The sequence below is a fragment of the Hordeum vulgare genome, chromosome 1H (assembly GCF_904849725.1).
Source record: "Hordeum vulgare subsp. vulgare chromosome 1H, MorexV3_pseudomolecules_assembly, whole genome shotgun sequence".
Classification (NCBI taxonomy): Eukaryota; Viridiplantae; Streptophyta; class Magnoliopsida; order Poales; family Poaceae; genus Hordeum; species Hordeum vulgare.
In genome coordinates, this window is record NC_058518.1 from 359,441,754 (window position 1) to 359,461,256 (window position 19,503).

Genomic DNA, 19,503 nt, shown 5'->3' on the forward strand with positions numbered 1-19,503 from the left:
TAGCACTAAAGGTGTGAAATTTTGAATCTTGGTGAGACTGATATATACAACTCGGTGGCACCGAAAAGGTGACTAACAATCAGATGGCCAAACTCGTTGGTATCGATAGTCAAACTCGGAAATTCTGATTTTGTGTATCTTGGCAACAGAATGTTGGTCACCCAAACTCGGTAGCACCAATGCAGTTTCGGTTGCACCGATTTGGTGGGAATGGCTAGGGTTCCTGTCTGAGGTCAAAATCGGTGGGTCCGATATGGAAATGTTGGTGACACCGAATTTGTGAATGTGGAATTTGACAGAGTGGAAATGTGAAAAAATGACTGAATGTTTTGCTGGCTAACTTTGAGCATTTGAGCAATCAGTTCATTTTACTACCTCACCCCCTTTTAATAGTAGTGGCTTTCCTATGGACTCAAAAGTGATTTCTCACAAATATAAAATGAAGAGTCTTCTAGATAGAAGCTTGAGACAATATTATTCCTTTCTTGCATCCATGGTTATCTCCACATAAACCTTAAGCCATAGCTCTCCATGGTCTAATCCTGAAATATCTAGGTAAAAGTGTTAGTCCAAGAGACAATGTATGTTGTCATGAATTATCAAAATCACCAAGGGAGCATATGTGCTTTTAGTAACCCATCATCTACTTGTTACTCCATAAAGACTTCCTCTAGGCCCATAACATGGTGAAGTGTCATGTAGTCGACGTTCACATGACACCATTAAAGGAAGTAACAACATACATATCACCAAAATATTGAACGAATGCCAACTTTATATGATTACTTATAACCAGATTTCTCCCATGTCCCGAGGAACAATAGTAACTACTCACACCTCATCAACATGTTCAACAACAGAGGTGTAACAAATATGATTAAGGATCTGAACATTATGTCTTCCACCTAGTAATCCAACTAGCATAAACTACAAGATGTAATTAACACAACTAGCAACCGAGATGTACCAATCTGAGGTTTTAAGACAAAGATTGAATACACGAGATGAACTAGGGTTGGCGATGAGATGGTGCTGGTGAAGATGTTGATGAAGATTGGTCCACACAGGAAGGAGGAAGCGTTGGTGATGATGATGGCTTCGATTTCCCCCTCCCGGAGAGGAATTCCTCCGACAGAATTGCTCTGCCGCAGAGCAAAAGGACCTCTGCGCAGGTTTCCACCTCGAGACGACGACTCTTCAACCCGAAAGTTATTTCTTGATTTTTTTTACTAGGGTAAAACACACCATATAGGAGAAGAGAAGCGACGGAGGACCTATAGGGGGCCCACTAGCCATCAGGGCACGACGTGTGGGGGGGGGGAGGGGTTGCACCCTATTGGCTTGTGCCAAGGTGGCTGCTCCTCTGTGGTGTATTTTTGGCCCAATAATTTTTATATACTCTAGAAAAATTCTCCGTGAAATTGCAGGTCATTTGGAGCAACTTGATTTTCCTGTCTTTTTCTTGGTTTCTCGGTCTAGAATTCCAGTTTCTAGATACTTCCCTCTTCGTAATGTACCTTGCATATTCAGAGCGAAAAGTCATAAGAATTACATAATAACAGGGAATAATGGATAATAATAATACAAATATCAATAAAGATTCATGATGCAAAATGGACGTATGAGGCGAGTGACCAGGGTGGCAGGGGAGGAGCTGGAGGCATCGGGGAGGCACCTTTATCCTCCCTGCGGGGACATCGAGAGGGTTCGGTGGCAACCATCGGGCATGGGCACTCGGTTGGATGAGCAATGGAAGGGAGACGACTCGGGGCGCTAGGTCGGGTCGCACTATGCACTAGGACTAGTGCTCCGACACCTTTTTATTTTCTTTTTATTTATTTCTTTCCTTTTTATTTTAACTTATGTTATCTATTTTCTTTCCAAATGATTTTTTTTATAAAAATACAAAACATGGACTATAATTAGTTTTGCAAGTTAAGCCACTGCCACAAAGAGTTTGGCACCTAGAGAAATTAGTTCACAAATTTTTATAATTTTAAAAGCATTTAAATTATTGTTTTGGCCTCTGATTCAAATGTTTTAGGCCTTTTAACCACTTTATAAAAAGTTGGTTTCTCCACCATAATTGACTATGGATTGTTTGCCACATCATGATTTTTTTTCATTTTTGTGGATTTCTTTATTTCAGTTATTATTTGAATTCGAATTTAAAGTGGAATTTGAAATGAGATATGAGATAAAGATGATCAATCATTGTTTTAGCAAAATGACTCAGCTTAATCAGAGAGGTTAATATAGCTCATTACACATGGGTGTTACATGTGCCGAGTAACGTAGTCCGGTGCCCCGAGCGCCATACGTCTATTCCTGTGCCGGCTGACATTAAACATCCTCTCTAGTTGTCTCCTCGCTTCAGCTCGCTATATAAATGTGGCCAGGTCAGGCAAGAAGCGTACGCACCCTCGCTCTCTACATCTCCTCCTTACAACACCCGCCATGACCTCGGGAGACGGAGTTCTCCGGCATTAGAGCAACCATGCCTCTGACGAGCAGAAGAAGGATTTCTCCGACATTGCAGCGATCTGTGTTGCCCGGCGAGCCATCCCGATATAGGTTGGCTTGCTGGGAAACCCACCGGATCAGAGGCCACCTCCATCGCCACCCCCTCCTCACCCGTCTAGGCTCGCCAACGTCGTCTCTCATCAAATTCGTTGCGAGCAATGGCAACAACACGTCAGGATGGTGGAGGAAAGAAGCCATGTCTACGGAGGTTGGCACGTCTCTTGCCATCACGGAAAGCGAGGAGAAGTAGATCATGGGAAGCCGCCCTCGCTCAGGTCCCAAGAAGGCCGCCACCAACACGTCGCCGGGTTACACAGTCGGTGCCTTGCCTGGTTAACGGGGGGCATAGACCACGAAAACCGTCTTCCCGGGCCTGAAAACCAACCATGGTGTGTGCTTCACGAAGACGGAGGAAGGTTATTCTTCCACTTTCGCTGAAGCATATCCCTTTGCTGGACATGGGAAAACCATGTTGTGGGAGTGGAGATCCGCCGCAGCTGGTGCTAGACTAGGTTTAGGGCCTCTTTGATTCGTAGAATTTTGAAAATGCGGTAATAGAAAAGGTATAGGGTTCGAGTGGCATGCCCATTTAGATCCTGTAGGATTATCAAGGAATGTTTGATGTCACATGAAAAATAAAGTAATTATAAAAAAAGGATCGAGTGGATCCTAGATTTTCTATGAAATGTAGCACTCCCTCCATTTACTTATACAAGGACACTATAATATATATATTTTGCGTCTATACAAGGCTAGCAATAGAAATCGAGGCAAAAATAATGATATTTTCTCATACTAGCAACCTATTTAATACTTGCATACATGCATCAATAATGATAGTCACTTACTTCCTCCATTGAGTTTCCTTGCATGCATGTGGCATATTAATGATCCCAGTAAATGAAAAGAAAATCTGACTTGCAAAACAGACATTAAATTCTACATTGGTACATGTAATCTGAATTTGTGGCCTTGTATATAAAAATGAAGGAAGTACAAAAGATTGTATAGAAAACAAATCCTATGAGATTCAATCTATGAACCAAAGGACCAATGTAGGAAAAATCCTAAGGATTTCAGTCCTCCAAAAATCGTATAGAATTCCTTTAAATCAAAGAAGCCCTTAGCCTAGTCCCATATAGTTTAGTTAAATCTATGAATCAAAGGACCATTGTAAGCCACTCTAGAGTACTATAGCTGTTGCTGCATTGTCACTGGAACCTTTTCTGCTTAGTAGTACTATGCTGTTGTGTTAATGACGCTAGTGCTAACCACACTGATTTCACAGCGCTACACTACCACCCACACAAATGTGCTGCAGACTTTGCGACACTAGTGTACTAGCTTTTTTTTCCAATGGACACACACGTCATATTAACAATTTTGTAATCTAGGGATTACTTAAACATGATAACAAGCATTGGAGCTGACAAACTAAGCATTTCAGCATTTGGTGAAAAATACTAGTAATTTGACAACTAAGCTTTTCATACACTGACGACCGAGTATCCACAATCCGACAACTGAAGATGATAAACTGACGACCGAGTATCCACAATCTGACAACTAAAGATGATAAACTTGGTGGCAACTAAGTACTTTTTATTTCCTCAAAACTAAGTACTTTGTGTTTTCTAGCAACTAAGCATGTTTAACATGACAACAAATAATGTGTATTCACAACTAACTACTTGTCATTAATAGGAACTAACCATTAGCATCTTGACAACTAAGTTTTTGTAAAATTGGCAACTATGTAATTTTAAACTACTATTAGTAGTACTAGTACTAAGCAGATGCATTTAGCTAGTGAATAAGGTGTGCCAACACATGTTTTGTTTATAATACTTTTTCTGCGGGTTTTCTGTATGGCGCTTTGCATGCAATGCACACTTTTATGATGTCATCTGCATATCCTTCTAGCTTATGCTGTTGTGTGCTAAAATATGGATACATGCTGCACATGATTCACATCGAGAAAAAATGGCAATTAAGTTAATTTTTTCGAGCAAGTAAGTGACAAATAATACGACAAGTAAGTCCAAAAATGTGGCAATTAGGGATTCCAAAAAAAAGTTCTCGAAACATTCGACATGGGTCTAGTTTTGAAGATCTCGTCGCGACAAAGCCAACGATGAAAACGGATCGTAAATTAAATTAACGGTTTTAGAGATAAAGCTTTTTAAAGTTCAAGTTAATAGAAAGAATCTTGATGATGTCATTGCATGCATGCATGGCAGGGAGAGGGAATTAGCCGCCGCTTGGGAAGACTCACATGCTACGTGGCTGTGTAGTTAAGCCCTTTACTTTTTGAAGCCACACGTGATTTCTTGGCGCGCGATTAGGTGGTGTAATTTTTTCTATCTCGCGGAACAACATGGTGGTACGGTGCGGCCAAACCCTTCTCTCTTCGTCATGCATGCAATGATGTCATCAGATTCGCTCTAAACGATCGGAATTTAAAAATGTTTATCTCTTAAACGTTAATTCGATCGATGATTTGTTTTCGCTGTTGACTTTGTTTCGACGAAATCTTCAAAACTAGATCCCAGGTCGACATGTTTCGCAAACTTTTTTTTTGCTCGTACTTACTACATTTGTTGCACTTACTTGTCATATTAGTAAGTATTTACTTGTCAAATAAAAGATAACTTAACCGTCATATTTTTGGTAACTGTGTATAAATATGACATCTCGACATAATCAAATTGACAAGCACAAACAACTTTTTTTAGACGATTACGCGCAATAATATGACAACTCAACATATTTAAAATCGGTGATCACAAGAAGTCTTTTTTGGTCACCGTTTGTAAATATGACAATCCGACATAGTTAAACTAACAAACACATAAAATAGTTTTCTGACAAAGTTGTATGTAAATATGACAAGTTGGCATATTTAAATTGACAAACACAACCTATGACATGCTTTTATAACATGTATAATGAAAATTGCTACACGGTTTTGTATGAAATAACATTAAAAAGTGCCAATTAAGTTATTTTTTCAGGCAAGTAAGTGGTTAATCATATGGCAAGTGGATTAAAAAATGTGGCAAGTATGAACTGAAAAAAATAGTTGACGGAACATGTCGACATGGGATCTAGTTTCGAAGAACTCGTCGCGAGAAAGTCAATGATGAAAGTGGATCATCGATTAAACTAACAGTTTTGTAGATAAAAGTTTTTGAATTTCAAATATTAAAGGAAATCTTGATACATCATTGCATGCATGTATGCATGCATGACGAAGAGAGAGGGGTTTGACCGCAGCAATGCTTTTCTGAATTAACCTTATTAGTAGAGCAACACCATTTTTTATTAGAATGATGATTAGCTGGCCGCCGTACGACAAAGCCCAGATACGATGCCGCTGCGTAGTGTTGTTCAAAAATAAAAGAAAAAATAAATCAAACGTAGATGAAGAGCCGCCGCATCGGAACGCAGCAGCCGTGCCCACACTATAGATTAAATTTTCCCAATAATATTTAGAGGGCCGGCTCCTTCATCCGTGTCCACGGACGGATGGTTGCCGTGTCCGGTTTGCGGGTCAGCCTAGACTAGAGACGTTCTTCGGTGAGTCATGACCCCAGTAGTTGGACCTTTGCTCTAAGAAAAAAAGACATGTGATTGGCCCGAGACGTTGCTGGGAAGAATTAAAGGAAGGCTGAAGCTCGCCCATGACTCATGTTGTTCTCCCTCACATCTCGATTTCATAGCCAGTCGCCCGAGGATCACTCCGCCGATCCATTGATAAAGTGTCCTTCCTGGAGGTACTATGTATGTACGCATGCATCTTTTTTTAGCTTAAATCGTCTCTTGCATTGCATAGTTGCATATTTTTATTTGGACCATGCCCGCCCCCTACTGCATCATCATAGTTTCATCCTTCAGTTTCTTTGCTCTGCTCAAATCGACTTTCAATGATGTTCCGGGGAGCCGCGCTTGCTAGTGGATACATGCGGTCGGCGGTGAGCAGTAGAGTGACGGCCGTAGATGCTGTTGGCTCGCTTGCGAGTGCGGCAGCCTCTGATTCGGGCGAGGTGAGAGCGCGCGCAGTAGAACTGGATCTGGCGGCTCTGAGGCTGCAGTACTAGCTAGATTGGGCGCGCACGCCCGGTCGAGGAATCAACAGACGGCGTGGCTTGATTCCGCCGCCGTTTACTTTGCATGATTTCAGAAGTTTTTGCAAGTAAGTTGATGAATAGCAGCACTACGTTTTCAGAAGTAAGTTGACGAATAGCAGTACTCCCTCCGTAAAGTAGTGATCTAAATGCTCTTATATTTCTTTACAGAGGGAGTCTAGCATATACAGTAGCTGCCTGACGACCTTGCTTTTGTTCTTAGCACGATTAGTTCGTTGCATGACTGGGTAGTAGTAGTAGGCTAGTAGCTAGCCTCACAAATAGCATTAATTTCTCTTAATTCAGGGGTGCTGTACTCATTTCATAGTATACTTGCAGTGATTGCAAATGGACCGCGAAGCCAGCAGTAATAGACACGGCGTCCTGGAGAGGATGCTGCTGGATGAAAGCGCAGAGCCCACGGACCTGCCGCTATCACTTTTGGAGGACATCACAGATCGTTTCTCTCCTGATCAAGAAATTGGCAGCGGTGGATTCTCCGTAGTTTACAAGGTACCACACCTTTAATCAGCTTCTTTTCTCAAATTGCCTCTCAAAACTAATAATCGGCAAAATCTAAAAACTACACTACATAGATAGAATTTGCTGTGGAACATGACAGATATCAGCCGAGTTTGGAGTATGTTGTAGCAATGTAATACTTTGTGCTATCTTTGCTTCATGAATTCGGCAGACTGCCGGCTTATAAAATTCTCGTAACATCTGTGTAAAACTCCTTTTTTTGGCATCAGTACGTAAAGCCCTGTTTTTCATGAAGCAGAACGCCTGTTCATAAAAATCTTCTTCTTTTTCCTACGAGGAAGTGCCGAATTGGGATTTGGTAGGAGATAAGACTTTCATTTTTACTTCAGTCTTCAGATTATCGCCGCGATCTCGGCAACTTGTTAATTAACTTATTTCTTGATTAATGAAACTGGATAGTCTTTTGTCTTGTTAAAGGAAAACCCTTTTCTTTTTAATGAATTCAGCAAACTAAACTATATATGGACGCTACAACCGCACCACGAGGCACACTCAAGCCGAGGATATTGACAATATGGTTCACCACCGCAGGGAATGATCGGAAAACAGATGGTTGCTGTGAAGAAGCTGTCGAACACAGTTGATATTACTGAGAGTAAATTCCACGGAGAGGTTAAATGCTTAATCAAGACCAAGCACAAGAACATAGTACGTTTTCTGGGGTATTGTGCTGACACACAAGGAAAAATGGCAGAATATGAGGGGAAGCTTGTCATGGCAGATGTACGAAACTGGTTACTCTGTTTTGAGTTTGTACCCAAAGGGAGTCTTGATAAGCATATGTCTGGTAGCATCATAATCCATTTCTTCCATATTTATTTACTCTATTACATTTTCGCTGTCAATCTAAACTAATTCATAAAATACAAAATCTGTCTCTTTCGTGTATAGATGCATCTTGCGGACTTGAATGGAGAGAGCGCTATCGAATAATCAGGGGAATATGTGAAGGCTTACATTACCTTCATGAGAAGCGCATTCTTCATTTGGACCTTAAGCCTGCTAATGTCCTGCTTGACATTGGCATGGTACCAAAAATTGCTGATTTTGGTCTCTCGCGGTGTTTTGATGAAGGGCAAACCCGAGCTATTACTCAACATCTGTGTGGATCTCAGTAAGCCAGCATCTTGACAGCTCTTATTCTTTTGTTAGGCTGACTCCATGTTTTATCTGGGCATTCATTGATCAAACTTTATACAATCTTCCCTTAGGGGGTACTTGGCTCCAGAATTCTACAGAGGACAAATCGCATTTGCGTCGGATATATATAGTCTTGGTGTTATAATCATGGAGATACTGACAGGAGCGAAGGGATATTTTGAAGAGGAGGATGTAAGAACAATTTAAGCATTTTTTTAATATTAAACGGGACATTAATGAAACCAAAGTAGTTTATACAGCCAATACTCTCCTCCACCAACAGAACAAACCAGTTCTTTTTTTTTTTTAGAAAAGGAGGATGACCCCCGGCCTCTGCATCTGGGAGGTGCATGCAGCCATTTTATTGATTATTCTCGAGGACCTTACAAAGCAGTACAACAATATGCCTGAATCCGCCATCTTGACAACATCTGCCGCTACTCCTATCCATATGATGGAGGGTGTAAGCTGGACCAAATACCCAGACCTCTCACCTAAGCCTAACATCTAAAGCCGGAGACCCTGACCGAGCCACATACCGGGTCCGGGGCATAAACCGGTCCGACGCACTCACATGTGTCGTCGCCGCCATCTTCCACTGGTCCATCTTCAGATCAGATTGAGGTACCAGCCTTGGCAGGTGTCTCCGCCATCGACGCCATCATGACGCCAAACGACGACCTCCACATACGCGAGTCCATCTCCAAGCAACGGACGGGAGATCCATGCTAGGATAGGGCCGCACCACCGTCGTCGCCCACCATCCACAAGCGCCACCCAGCCCCAAGGTTCCCAAAGCGGCGCCTTCAAAAAGGGAACGGCGCCGTGAGCGCCGCCGCCGCCCAACAAAGTTAAGGCTTTCGCCCGGGAGACCTAGGGGAAGGGGAAGTGAGGGGATCAGTCCATACCGACGCCTCCAAGGAGGGGAACGGCGCCCTCAGGCGTCGCCGTCGACGCGGCCGGGGATGGCCGACCAGGGATTTCGCCCGAACTAGATCCCCACCACCAGCAGCACCTCCTGTACAAAACCGGCTATCCAAGAAAGCGCGGCCCGACCAGGCTGGCCCGCACGCCGAACAGGGAAGGAGGGGAGGCGCTAGATCGCGCGCACCGGCCACCGCAAAAGCCGCCGTCGGACGCCAGCGACCACCGGATCCCGCCGCCCGTGCGGCCGAGACGCCAGATCCACCTCCCGCACGGCTGCTAGCCTGCCGTGCCTCGCCAATGGAGCCGCCGCTCCAGATCCAGGACTCCGCATGCAGAGGCAGGGCAGCCTAGGCCCCGCCGCCACCATCCTTGACGCCCCGGGCTTGCCCGGCGGCTGTCTCAGGCGGCGGCGAGGAAGGGAGGGGGAGGGGGAGGCGGCTAGGGTTGGAAGGGAGGGAGGGAGGGAGATGTCAAATAGAACAAACCAGGTAGGCAATGGCACCTAAGCTACCAAGCAGCAGCTAAAAAGGACACCGGGGTAGGCAATGGCACCTAAGCTACCAAGCAGCACTCACATGTTTTTTTTTTCCTACCAAGCAGCAGCTAAAAAGGAACCTGTGCTGCAAAGCTGGAGACAAACAAATAGAAACTAGGCAAGGTAGGAAAACAGAGGAAGATAACACTCAGACTAAAGTTCTGAAGAACAACACTCAACAATTGCGTACTAAGCACAACAGGTGGAGTTTAGTTGAGCATGGTAATAAATCAATACGCTCAATCAAAGTTCATCGTATGTTAATTTATATGTTAAAAGGCTTATCTGCGGTCCAGACGCATTTGGTTAGGGAGCTGGGCGATAATAGTTCCTGCGCTGCCCTCATAGGCGTGATTGCTTTTACGTGATATTAGTACAATCATTAAAGTAGGCCTGTTGAGCCATATCTCGGACACCGGGTTCCAGTTTTAAATCCCCATGGATCCTAGCACAATCTGCAAGCTCAACCACATTTCTCTCCCTATCTCTCCCTCTCTCTCTCTTAATCCACCTAGGAGCATAGGTAACAAACCTAGGAGTAAAGTTATGGTAATTTATTTCAGAAGTTATCTAGAATTGCTAGCTATTATCTGTTAAGGTATTTGACCTATTTATATACAGATGCAATATAAGTAGGTATAGTTATGATGAATTGATGTTCTATATATATACATTCTCGAAGATTATCTATCATTCTTGTTTATGTATAAAAATGAAGATCTATCCGTTCATGTCCATTTATATATAAAAAAAGATCCACCACATTAACAACCATATGTTTTGCTTTTTGTGATGTTTTTTTCAGCATATTTTTCTATTTGGTTGACCGCCTTGTGCTTAAATTATGTAAAACAGGTAGGTAGTAACTCATGATTGCAACTTTGTAGGTAGTTGAAAGTTGGATGAATCGACTGCATCAGGCACCAGAGCGGCACACACAGTTAGAACAAGTAAGAGTATGCACTAAGATTGGGATAGAGTGCATGGACTTGGACCCAAAGAAAAGACCACTTGTGCGGCACATAATTGATAGGCTTGATAAAACAGCAAGAGCTCACTATTCATGCCAAACTGGCATGAGCAGTTCACTAGTCAAGCTGCAGCCGAGTTTACTCAAGGAACAGTCTGGGGAAATAATTGAAAAGCTTGCAGATGAGAGCTTTATAAAGGACATCAATGAACGCCCAGTAACGGAAGATCACTGCCAGCAGGGTCAAGAAAATGCAGATCAGTGGTCATCACAGAAAGCACAGGATACAGAGCTAAAGGTTAACCAACCAGGAACAAGCATTTTCGGCTCTAAATCTAGCTTCTTGGAGAAGCTACAAAACTTGAACATTTTTAGCGGGAAAGCACACATGAATTTTTTGGGGAATGTCAGTGGCCTAACGATTTTCACAAAGGCGGAAATAAAGAACATCACAAAAAATAATTCAGTGTTTCTTGGTCCTGGAAGGTTTTGTAAAGTCTACAAAGGAACTCTTCCTGACAATAGCGTGGTGGCAGTTAAGACCTATATGGCGCTAAATGATGATATGAAACAGGAGTTTATGATGATGATAAACATACATAAAGAACTGATCCACAAGAACATCATCAAGCTCTATGGCTGCTGTCTGGAGGCGGATATCCCCACATTGGTATTTGAATTTGCTGTTAATGGGAACCTCTGGAGCATTCTCCATCACAGTAAACGAAAACTTCCTTTAGACTCACGTCTCGGCATTGCAATTGGGTCTGCGGAAGGGTTAAGATACATGCACTCCTATGCAAATTACTCCATACAACATGGTGATGTCAGACCAATCAACATCTTTCTCGATGATAAGTTGATACCAAAAATTGGAAATTTTGCATTTTCGAGGCTTCATAATTTACAAGAGGAGATAAGGCTCGAGGCCTCTGAATCAAGTGATACATCGATGCTGCATGATATGGGTTACTTGGACCTAGAGTTCATGGGAAAGGGACGTGTAACACAGAAGAGTGACGTCTACAGCTTTGGAGCTATTCTTTTGGAACTCATTACCAGGAAGAGGAACGTATTCGATAAAAATTGCGTCCTCACCATAGAGTACCGCAAACTTTATGAGAGAGAAAAGAGTGGCAGAGCAATGTTTGACAAGAAGATTGCAACCGAAAATAACGATATCTTCGCTTTGGAAGAAATTGGCAAGGTTGCGATCGAGTGCCTAAAAGAAGACAGTAAGGAACGACCAGACATGACGGAGGTGATGGAACAACTTATGATGATCAGGAGAAATAGGAGACTTATTAAGGCACGCAATAATGCGATGACTACCAGTGTTCCATAGGTATAGCGGGTGACCATTGTTTTTTCGATAAAGATTACTATCGCGAAGATAGGTATGAAAATCAATTTTCACAAAAGTAATCTTATGACCATTAGTGTGGAAGAGGAGGCGGCTAAGGAGTTTGCATAGATCTTTTGCTGTAAATTAGGTGCTTTTCCTATAAAATATTTAGGTGTGCCTCTACACTATGATAATCTTAGAAGAGAAGATATTCAGCCAATTATAGATAGGATTATTAAAAATCTTTCTGGCTGGATGGGGAGATTCCTAACCTACAAAGGGAAAATTATCATGCTGTGTGCTTGCATTGTGAGTATTCCTGCATACCTCATGCCTATGATTGAATTCCCTAAATGGGCGACTAATGCTATCAATTCTCAGATGGCTCATTTCTTTTGGGGGGGACATGGGAGACCAACATAAATATCACTTGGCCAGTTGGGGACAGATTTCTAGGAAGAAAGAATTTGGGGGTTTGGGGGTCCCCAACTTAAAGGAATTTATCATGGCATTGCTGGCTTCATGGGGGAAGCGCTTTACGGATGGATCTGTTAAAGACTGGAAAAAGGTAATCAGTCACAAATATAATGTGAACTCTCCAAATATTTTTTGGAACTGTGGTGGGAGTGGCTCAACCTTTTGGAAGAGCATCACCCGGGCTCTGTCTGGAGCAAAAATCTTTTATTGATGGAAACTGGGAAATGTGGAATCGATTAGCTTCTGGCATGATGTTTGGGCTGGGGATTGTTCCCTTAAAGTTCAATTCTGGAGTTTGTTTGAGATTTGTAATCAGATAGATTGTACAGTGGCTCAATTTTGGGATAGGGATATCCTTAGATTGACTTTCAGAAGATGTGTGGATCAGGTAGGTTTGGCTCTTTGGGATCAGCTTGTAGAGGTGGTGAAACAAATTCCTCTCTCAGGAGATCCTGATACTCCTATCTGGAAATTGGAGTCTAATGACATTTATTCTGTTAAATCTTTCTATGAACAAATTAATTTTTGGGTGTGATGCCTGCCATTGGCAACAGTCTTTGGAAGGTGATCTACCCACAAAAATCCATGTTTTTTATGGCTGTGGGTACATAACAAAGTGCTAAGTAGAGATAACCTTAAAAAACATAGACTTGTGGAAGATCCTACTTGCCTATTTTGTAGCTCTGAGGAATCAGTGCAGCATTTGTTCTTTGATTGTCTTGTTGCTAAACAGCTCTGGGATTTTATCTCTGAGGTGTTTGACATCCAGGAAATCTCACGTTTTGAAGAAATTATATCGGTGTGGCGTAATCCTAAGAAAAATGTTGTATTAAACATGACGATTGCTGCCTCCTTGTGGATCATTTGGAAACTAAAAAATGAATTTTGTTTTGAGGGCCAATCTTGGAGAAGGGTAAAATGCAATCTTGCCAAGCTAGACATATATCTAAATCAATGGAAAATATTGTGTGTCGATGCTCAGGCAGTGCTCGTGTGGAAATGTATCAGATTGTTCGACAGGAGACGTGGGGAGCTGCTTCGGACCGTGTGGAGGTGAAGCTGGGAGGCCATGGGGAGAAGAGTAGCTCATCATTCTATTTTATGTTTTCTCGTTCCCTTCCTTTGGTCTGTAATAAAAAGTCTTTTAGGAGTTTATTTCAGTGGTGTTAATACTCTATTCCCCATCTGCGGGTGAAAACAGTCTAGTTGGTGGCCTTAAGCCTAGTTGTTTATTTAAACAGTCTTTTATTTTTGTCTTTAGAGTTGTTTGCAGTGGTTGATGCGGATTTAGTGAGACTTTGTTGCTTCATTTAATAAAATGGGGCAGGGGAGAAAACCATTTCATTAAAAAAAATCGTAAAGATATCAATTACACCTAGCCTTTGTACCAACAAGATATCACAGGATGACCATTGTTCAATCAAATGAACCGAAATTTTAAAAGTGAGGGTACCATGAAGGTCACAAATTCGCATCCATGCATGGATTGTGTAGGCGCCATCACAAACACAAAAAGACTTGAGAATTTATTTTATTTTCTGTTCTTTTTCAAAAAAAGAGGGGACTCTGCATCGGATGATGCACACAGCCATATGGATGAACTTGAGATGTTATTTGTTCAGGAAAAAAATGTCTAATTTTGATAACCAATGAGCATTAGACATTGCGCATTGTGCAACAGCAGTAGCGTGGGTGGCGGGTGTGGTGGCGTCAAGGTCTTGGATGCCGGGGCGGTGGCCCTGGTGGTGGTGTCGCGGTGCTCTTGGGCAAAGCCCGTGGCTTGGTGCTGCCCGGTGACCATGGTCGTATGGGCGGCAGATCGCCGGGGTGCGGCGATCGGGGGCGATGAGTATTAGTTGGGGTGAAAACCTGCTCTATCTACGGACAGACCGGCGGTGGCATAGCTCGTTCCCTTCTTGAAGGCGTCGTTGCGGCCATCATTGCCCGTCGTGGTACTCAGGGGGAAACTCTGACCCTCGAGGCGGGCAGGGGTGGCGCTCCGGTGTCGTATCCTTCCTAAAGGCGCCGTCTTGGAGCCCACGGTTCGTCGTATGCGGCTTCATCTCTTCGCGGTGGCATGTTCATGGTCGAGAACCCGGCTGCTCTTGTATTTGTAGTACTTGGGGTGGTGTTGATGCGCTTAGCGTCTATGTATCTTTGCCTTGGGTGTGTGCGTGTGTTGTAGTGACGTGCATTTGTATTAGGTTGTCGTTGATCGTTGTTTTAGATATAAAGCGGGGCGAAAGCCTTTTTCGATAGCAGCACATGCACCTGCACGTTCCCGAACAGACCTAACACATGTGGATTGCCCGTACACTCAGGCCTAGATTACACACTAAACTTGCCGGCATTTGCCTTTACATTATGTTGCGAGATCATCCTTAAAGGGATCCTTGGTTGGCAGCCTAGATAGGCAGGATGGATGTTTTCGCCCGTAGTTGGATCCTTTTTTTATAAATGATGTTTGTATGACTTATGTATAGAGATATTCATCTTTTCAGTACATGCATTTATGATGATATCGGCCTTGCTAAAGCATTCCTAATATGCACTTTTATCCTTAGCTAGACTTTCAAGTTATCGTGAGAATAAGATTACATATTGAGCATTATACAACCATAGTCCATAGTTATATTTTTCTCCAAGAAGTCAATAGAAGCAGCAATTGTGTGAGCGTGAGCACCGTCAATATCTCAGTCCACATAAAAACTTTGTGCATCTATGCAGCATAGAATTTGATTTTCCTATCTTGAGAAATCATAATGCACTGATCTTTCACATTTGTTGAACTTATCATAAATGTACTAAACCTAAGTGAACCTTTTTAATTGCAGATAAGTTCAACAAGCCATGAAATTTGATTTCTAAGAACATAAATTTCTAGTATTCAGTGAATCCATTCACAACAACACTTACATGATATACCTTCAACCTAGATTCAGAGTTACACTTGTCATCCACACTTTCTCTTAAAATAAATATCTTAAATATTTTTTACATTTTGTTGTACCACTTGTTATATGACTTGACTTAGTCGACACATTTATCACTAGAACATAAATAAAGACAATAAGATTCATAAATAATTTAAAGTATTAGACAATTCATTAAAATTATTTATTTCAACAAGTAGTTGTTAAAATAAATTTTTGCAAGCCACAAATGCTTTTTATGAATGTCATTTTCCACTATAGTAGTTGACAATATAAATCCAAATTAAATATATACTCTTTCTATATGTAGGCTTATAGTTAAATTTTGACATACTTTTTATAAACTTAAATAAACTTTCATATAAATATTTAAGTAGATATATTTGGTTATAGAGATAATAATGCATACTCTAAATTTACATTGTAGAAATATTTAAGAATTTGTGTTTATATTTCTTCTAAGGGTACACGGGAATACATGTGTGCTTTAAGTTTTCGTCTGATTACCCAAAAAGGCTTTCGTCCCGCTTTATATATAAAGCAAACCACCCGAGCCAAAACATCCACACAAAGGTTCACACCACACACACACTCGAAAAATCACTACAAACACACAAAAGGTACGAAAAGGATTAATGCCGAGGGCACAACTCAACAAGCCCTAAAAACAGAAACACACGGCACAACGAACAAGAGCCCAAGGGACGGTCCAAGGGTCCTGCGCCTCTGGGAGGCCACATGCCTAGTCTGGCTCTGGGGGAGGTGGCGGAAGAGGAGGCGCCACTCGGAAGGCCATCGCGTGATTGTCGGCGAGGAGGGTATTGATGGTGTCCCGATCCTAGGGACGGCTAAGCGGCCGCCAAAGCTGCAAGTAACCACAATTTGAAGATCGCGTTAGTCGCGCGTCGAAGGGGAGTATGCTGAATGAAAAGCTTATTGTGGATGGTCCAAAGCATCCAGGCAAGCACCCCAACGCACAGCCACCTAATGTGGCGGTGGCAGGGAGCAGAGGCGTGGATTTCCGCCAGCAAGTCCGGGAAGTTGGTGTTACACCAACAACCACCGACCGCATCACGGAAGCAAGTCCACACGAATTGAGCCGTGACGCATGAGAAGAAGATGTGGTTGGCGTCCTCCGTCGTGTCACACAGAGGATACATACCATCTCCCGGGCCATTATGTTTAAGGACCTCAACCCCATAAGGGAGACGACCACGAATCCACTGCCACATGAAGAACCGGATCTTCAATGGCAGGCGAATGTCCCATATAAGGCTAAACGGCTCGGGGGCAGAGGACGGTGCAATGGCCGAATGTTGGTCCTTCGTCGAGAATCATCCAGAGGACTCCAAACATCAGGACATGGCGTCGAGCGTATTGTCCATGTCCAATGGTTGAAGATCAATGGACTGGAGGAGGGCATCCCACACGATCACCTCTCGACGACTAAAGGGGCAACGGAATGCGAGGCGTGCTAAGTCAATAAAGGCCGCCTATATGGAGACCCGAGGGTTAACTGCGATGGAGAATAATTTCGGGAAACGGGAAGCAAGGGGGGAGTCCCCCATCCACCGGTCGTACCAGAACAATGTCGAGGAACCAGAGCCCACCGAGATGGAGGTACCAATCCAAAAGACAGGCAGGAGCTGGATCACCGCCTGTCAGAACTGGGAGCCACTAGTGCGCTGGCAGAAGGCGAGGGCCTGACCGCGTAGGTACTTATTTCAGATGATGGTTAACCAGAGACCCCCTTCCCCATTGGCAATCCTCAGAAAGTGCCTACTTTCCAAGTTTTTGACTTATAATTTCTGATAGATACAATCATGTCCTAGTTTCATAAACCCCAGAACTACCATATTATTTCTTTCTTATAAGGTTTATACCAAGTTTTTTATTCCAACAAAATTGGCTAAGCCAAAGCTTAGAATTGTTGAAAAAGCACAGAGTGAAAGAAACGAGTTAAAGAAGAAACGATCAATAGACATCAATCTTATGCTGACATTGTGCTTACAAAAATAAAAAAAATCCATTTTAAACCTTGAACTCGTAGTCCTTCGACAAATCAAACACTGAAGTCGAAATCCCTATCGTTTCTAACCTAAACTCTCAAATTATGGTCAAAATCAAACCCTGACATCGTTAGAGCTAAACCCGCTGACGTAGCAAGAGTCAACCGAGATTCTTTATGACTGGTGGGCCAGGTTGCATTATAACCGCAACACGCAGGGAGAGACGAGGCTACAACAAACTAATTGGGGATTTTGGAGTGGGAGAACTAGGGTTAGGGGCAGCAGCGGCGGATCATGAGCAGCGTGGCGTCGGAGCAGATTGCGCACGGCGGCAGCGGATCTATCCAAGGGAATGCCGTGGTCATCGGGTCATTCTGCTGCTCGTGGCTTCCGACGAGCCACGGTAAGGAGAGGGGAGGAGTCGAGGTCGCCGGTGCCCTATAGGAAGAACCCGATGGCGTACAAGCCGGAGAAGCTTTGCTGGTGCAATCCTCGTCGGAAGGCGCCAAAATGGATCTCCTAGAGCATTCCTAACCCACGCAGGAGGTACTACGCCTATGTCGATGCCATGGTGAGTTTTATTTTTATGTTGTTTGTTTGTCTTCATTTGTTCTCCTCCCCGCTGATTGATTTCTGTTAGTACAATTGAATAGCATGGTGGTTGTGGATTTGTTGAATGGCATGATGATACATTGCCCAAGTTTTTGAGTGATGTGATTGGATATGTGCGAGATGAAGTGTGTAGGCTGAGAGGTGAAGGGAATGGTGCTCGGTTTGAATATGCCACTCCATTTGTGGTTGTGCCTGAAGCTCAAATTGGAAGAGAGGTGTTGGCTATGTCTCTCCAAGATTAGTTGAAAGAGAAAGATGAAGAGATAGATGCATTGAAGGGGAAATATCACAATGTTGTCTTTGTTTTTGTTGTCTTTGTGGTAGGTTTAGTGGTAGGGAAAATGCTACTGTGGTAAGATTGTTTACTGACAGTTGTATGCAATGTAGTACTGGTCTTTTGGCAAGTTAAGTCCATTCCAAACCCTCGCTCAAGTGGTCATTTGGGATCTGCAAGTTGTATGCAAGGTAATGTTTGCACTGAATGAAAGTGGAAGTTATGTGCAGTGATGTTTGTTTCATAGCAAGATCATGTAGATATGTGTATCATATTGAGCTGGCCATGAACAAATAGCAAGGAAATTGGCACTAATTACTGATAATAGCAACTCTATCCAACATTGACATTTAGTTATCATTACTAAAAATAGAAAGGCCATTCAATAGTGCCATTTAGTAGGTTTTGGACATGACAAAAGATATGTTTCCAATATCAACATAACATCAGAAATGTTTGAAACATTGCAACATCAACAAAAGTACTAGAAATGATCTACTTGATCAATGACTAGTAGTTTCCACTACAAGTGAAATATTGATAGCTTGGCAATGTCTCAGCAGCCCTTCTTTTGCCCCTTCTAGCTCTGCATCATGTCCCTCTTGAAGTAGATGCTCCGGGATGTGCAGATGCACCAGGTGATCCAGCTACAGTAGTAGCAGACCTCTTTCTTGGAGGCTTAAACCTGTTGGTTCCTACTGGTTGAGCACTAGATGATCACGTGCATCAGTTGCTGGTGGAGCTTGAGGTTGTGATGCAGATGTTCCTTTGGTTTGCTTCCATTTTTTTTGTATGTTAGGATAAGTGTGAATAAAATACTTTAAATCTAATAAGAAGATGAACAAGAAAATACCTCAGCTGGATACTTTTCTTGCTAGTTTTAGCAATATGTGCATTCTTCTTCTTGCCTCACTGTGGATTCTTCTTACAACTTGACTTGTTGTGTCCAGAATCACCAGACAATGAGCATTTGATAATTGTGCGATGCTTGCTCATTTTCTTTCCCTTAGATTGCTTAATTTCTTCTCTTCTCCTCTCATTTTTGCTAGGCCTTCCTTTCTTTTCTTTTCCTGGCAACCTAACATATT

At 42.7% G+C, this 19,503-nt stretch overlaps 1 protein-coding gene across 5 annotated transcripts; it reads left to right on the forward strand.

The window, feature by feature from the left end:
- Nucleotides 1-6,036: 6,036 nt before the first annotated feature.
- On the forward strand, nt 6,037-13,683 carry LOC123436868 (U-box domain-containing protein 33-like). Of its 5 annotated transcripts, XR_006628120.1 has the most exons (8): nt 6,037-6,306; nt 6,990-7,163; nt 7,725-7,980; nt 8,085-8,307; nt 8,405-8,525; nt 10,683-12,110; nt 12,492-12,678; nt 13,596-13,683. XR_006628120.1 is itself a non-coding variant. In XM_045115669.1 (7 exons), the coding sequence occupies exons 2-6, from the start codon at nt 6,999-7,001 to the stop codon at nt 12,108-12,110; spliced, it is 2,193 nt and encodes a 730-aa protein (XP_044971604.1). In that variant the 5' UTR covers nt 6,037-6,306; nt 6,990-6,998; the 3' UTR covers nt 13,596-13,683. The 5 variants fall into 5 exon arrangements, 4 of the variants coding, with proteins under 4 accessions (XP_044971604.1, XP_044971603.1, XP_044971600.1 ...); XM_045115669.1 differs by lacking the exon at nt 12,492-12,678; XM_045115668.1 differs by lacking the exons at nt 12,492-12,678; nt 13,596-13,683 and having other exon boundaries at nt 6,038-6,306; nt 10,683-12,436.
- The last annotated feature ends 5,820 nt before the right edge of the window (nt 13,684-19,503 follow it).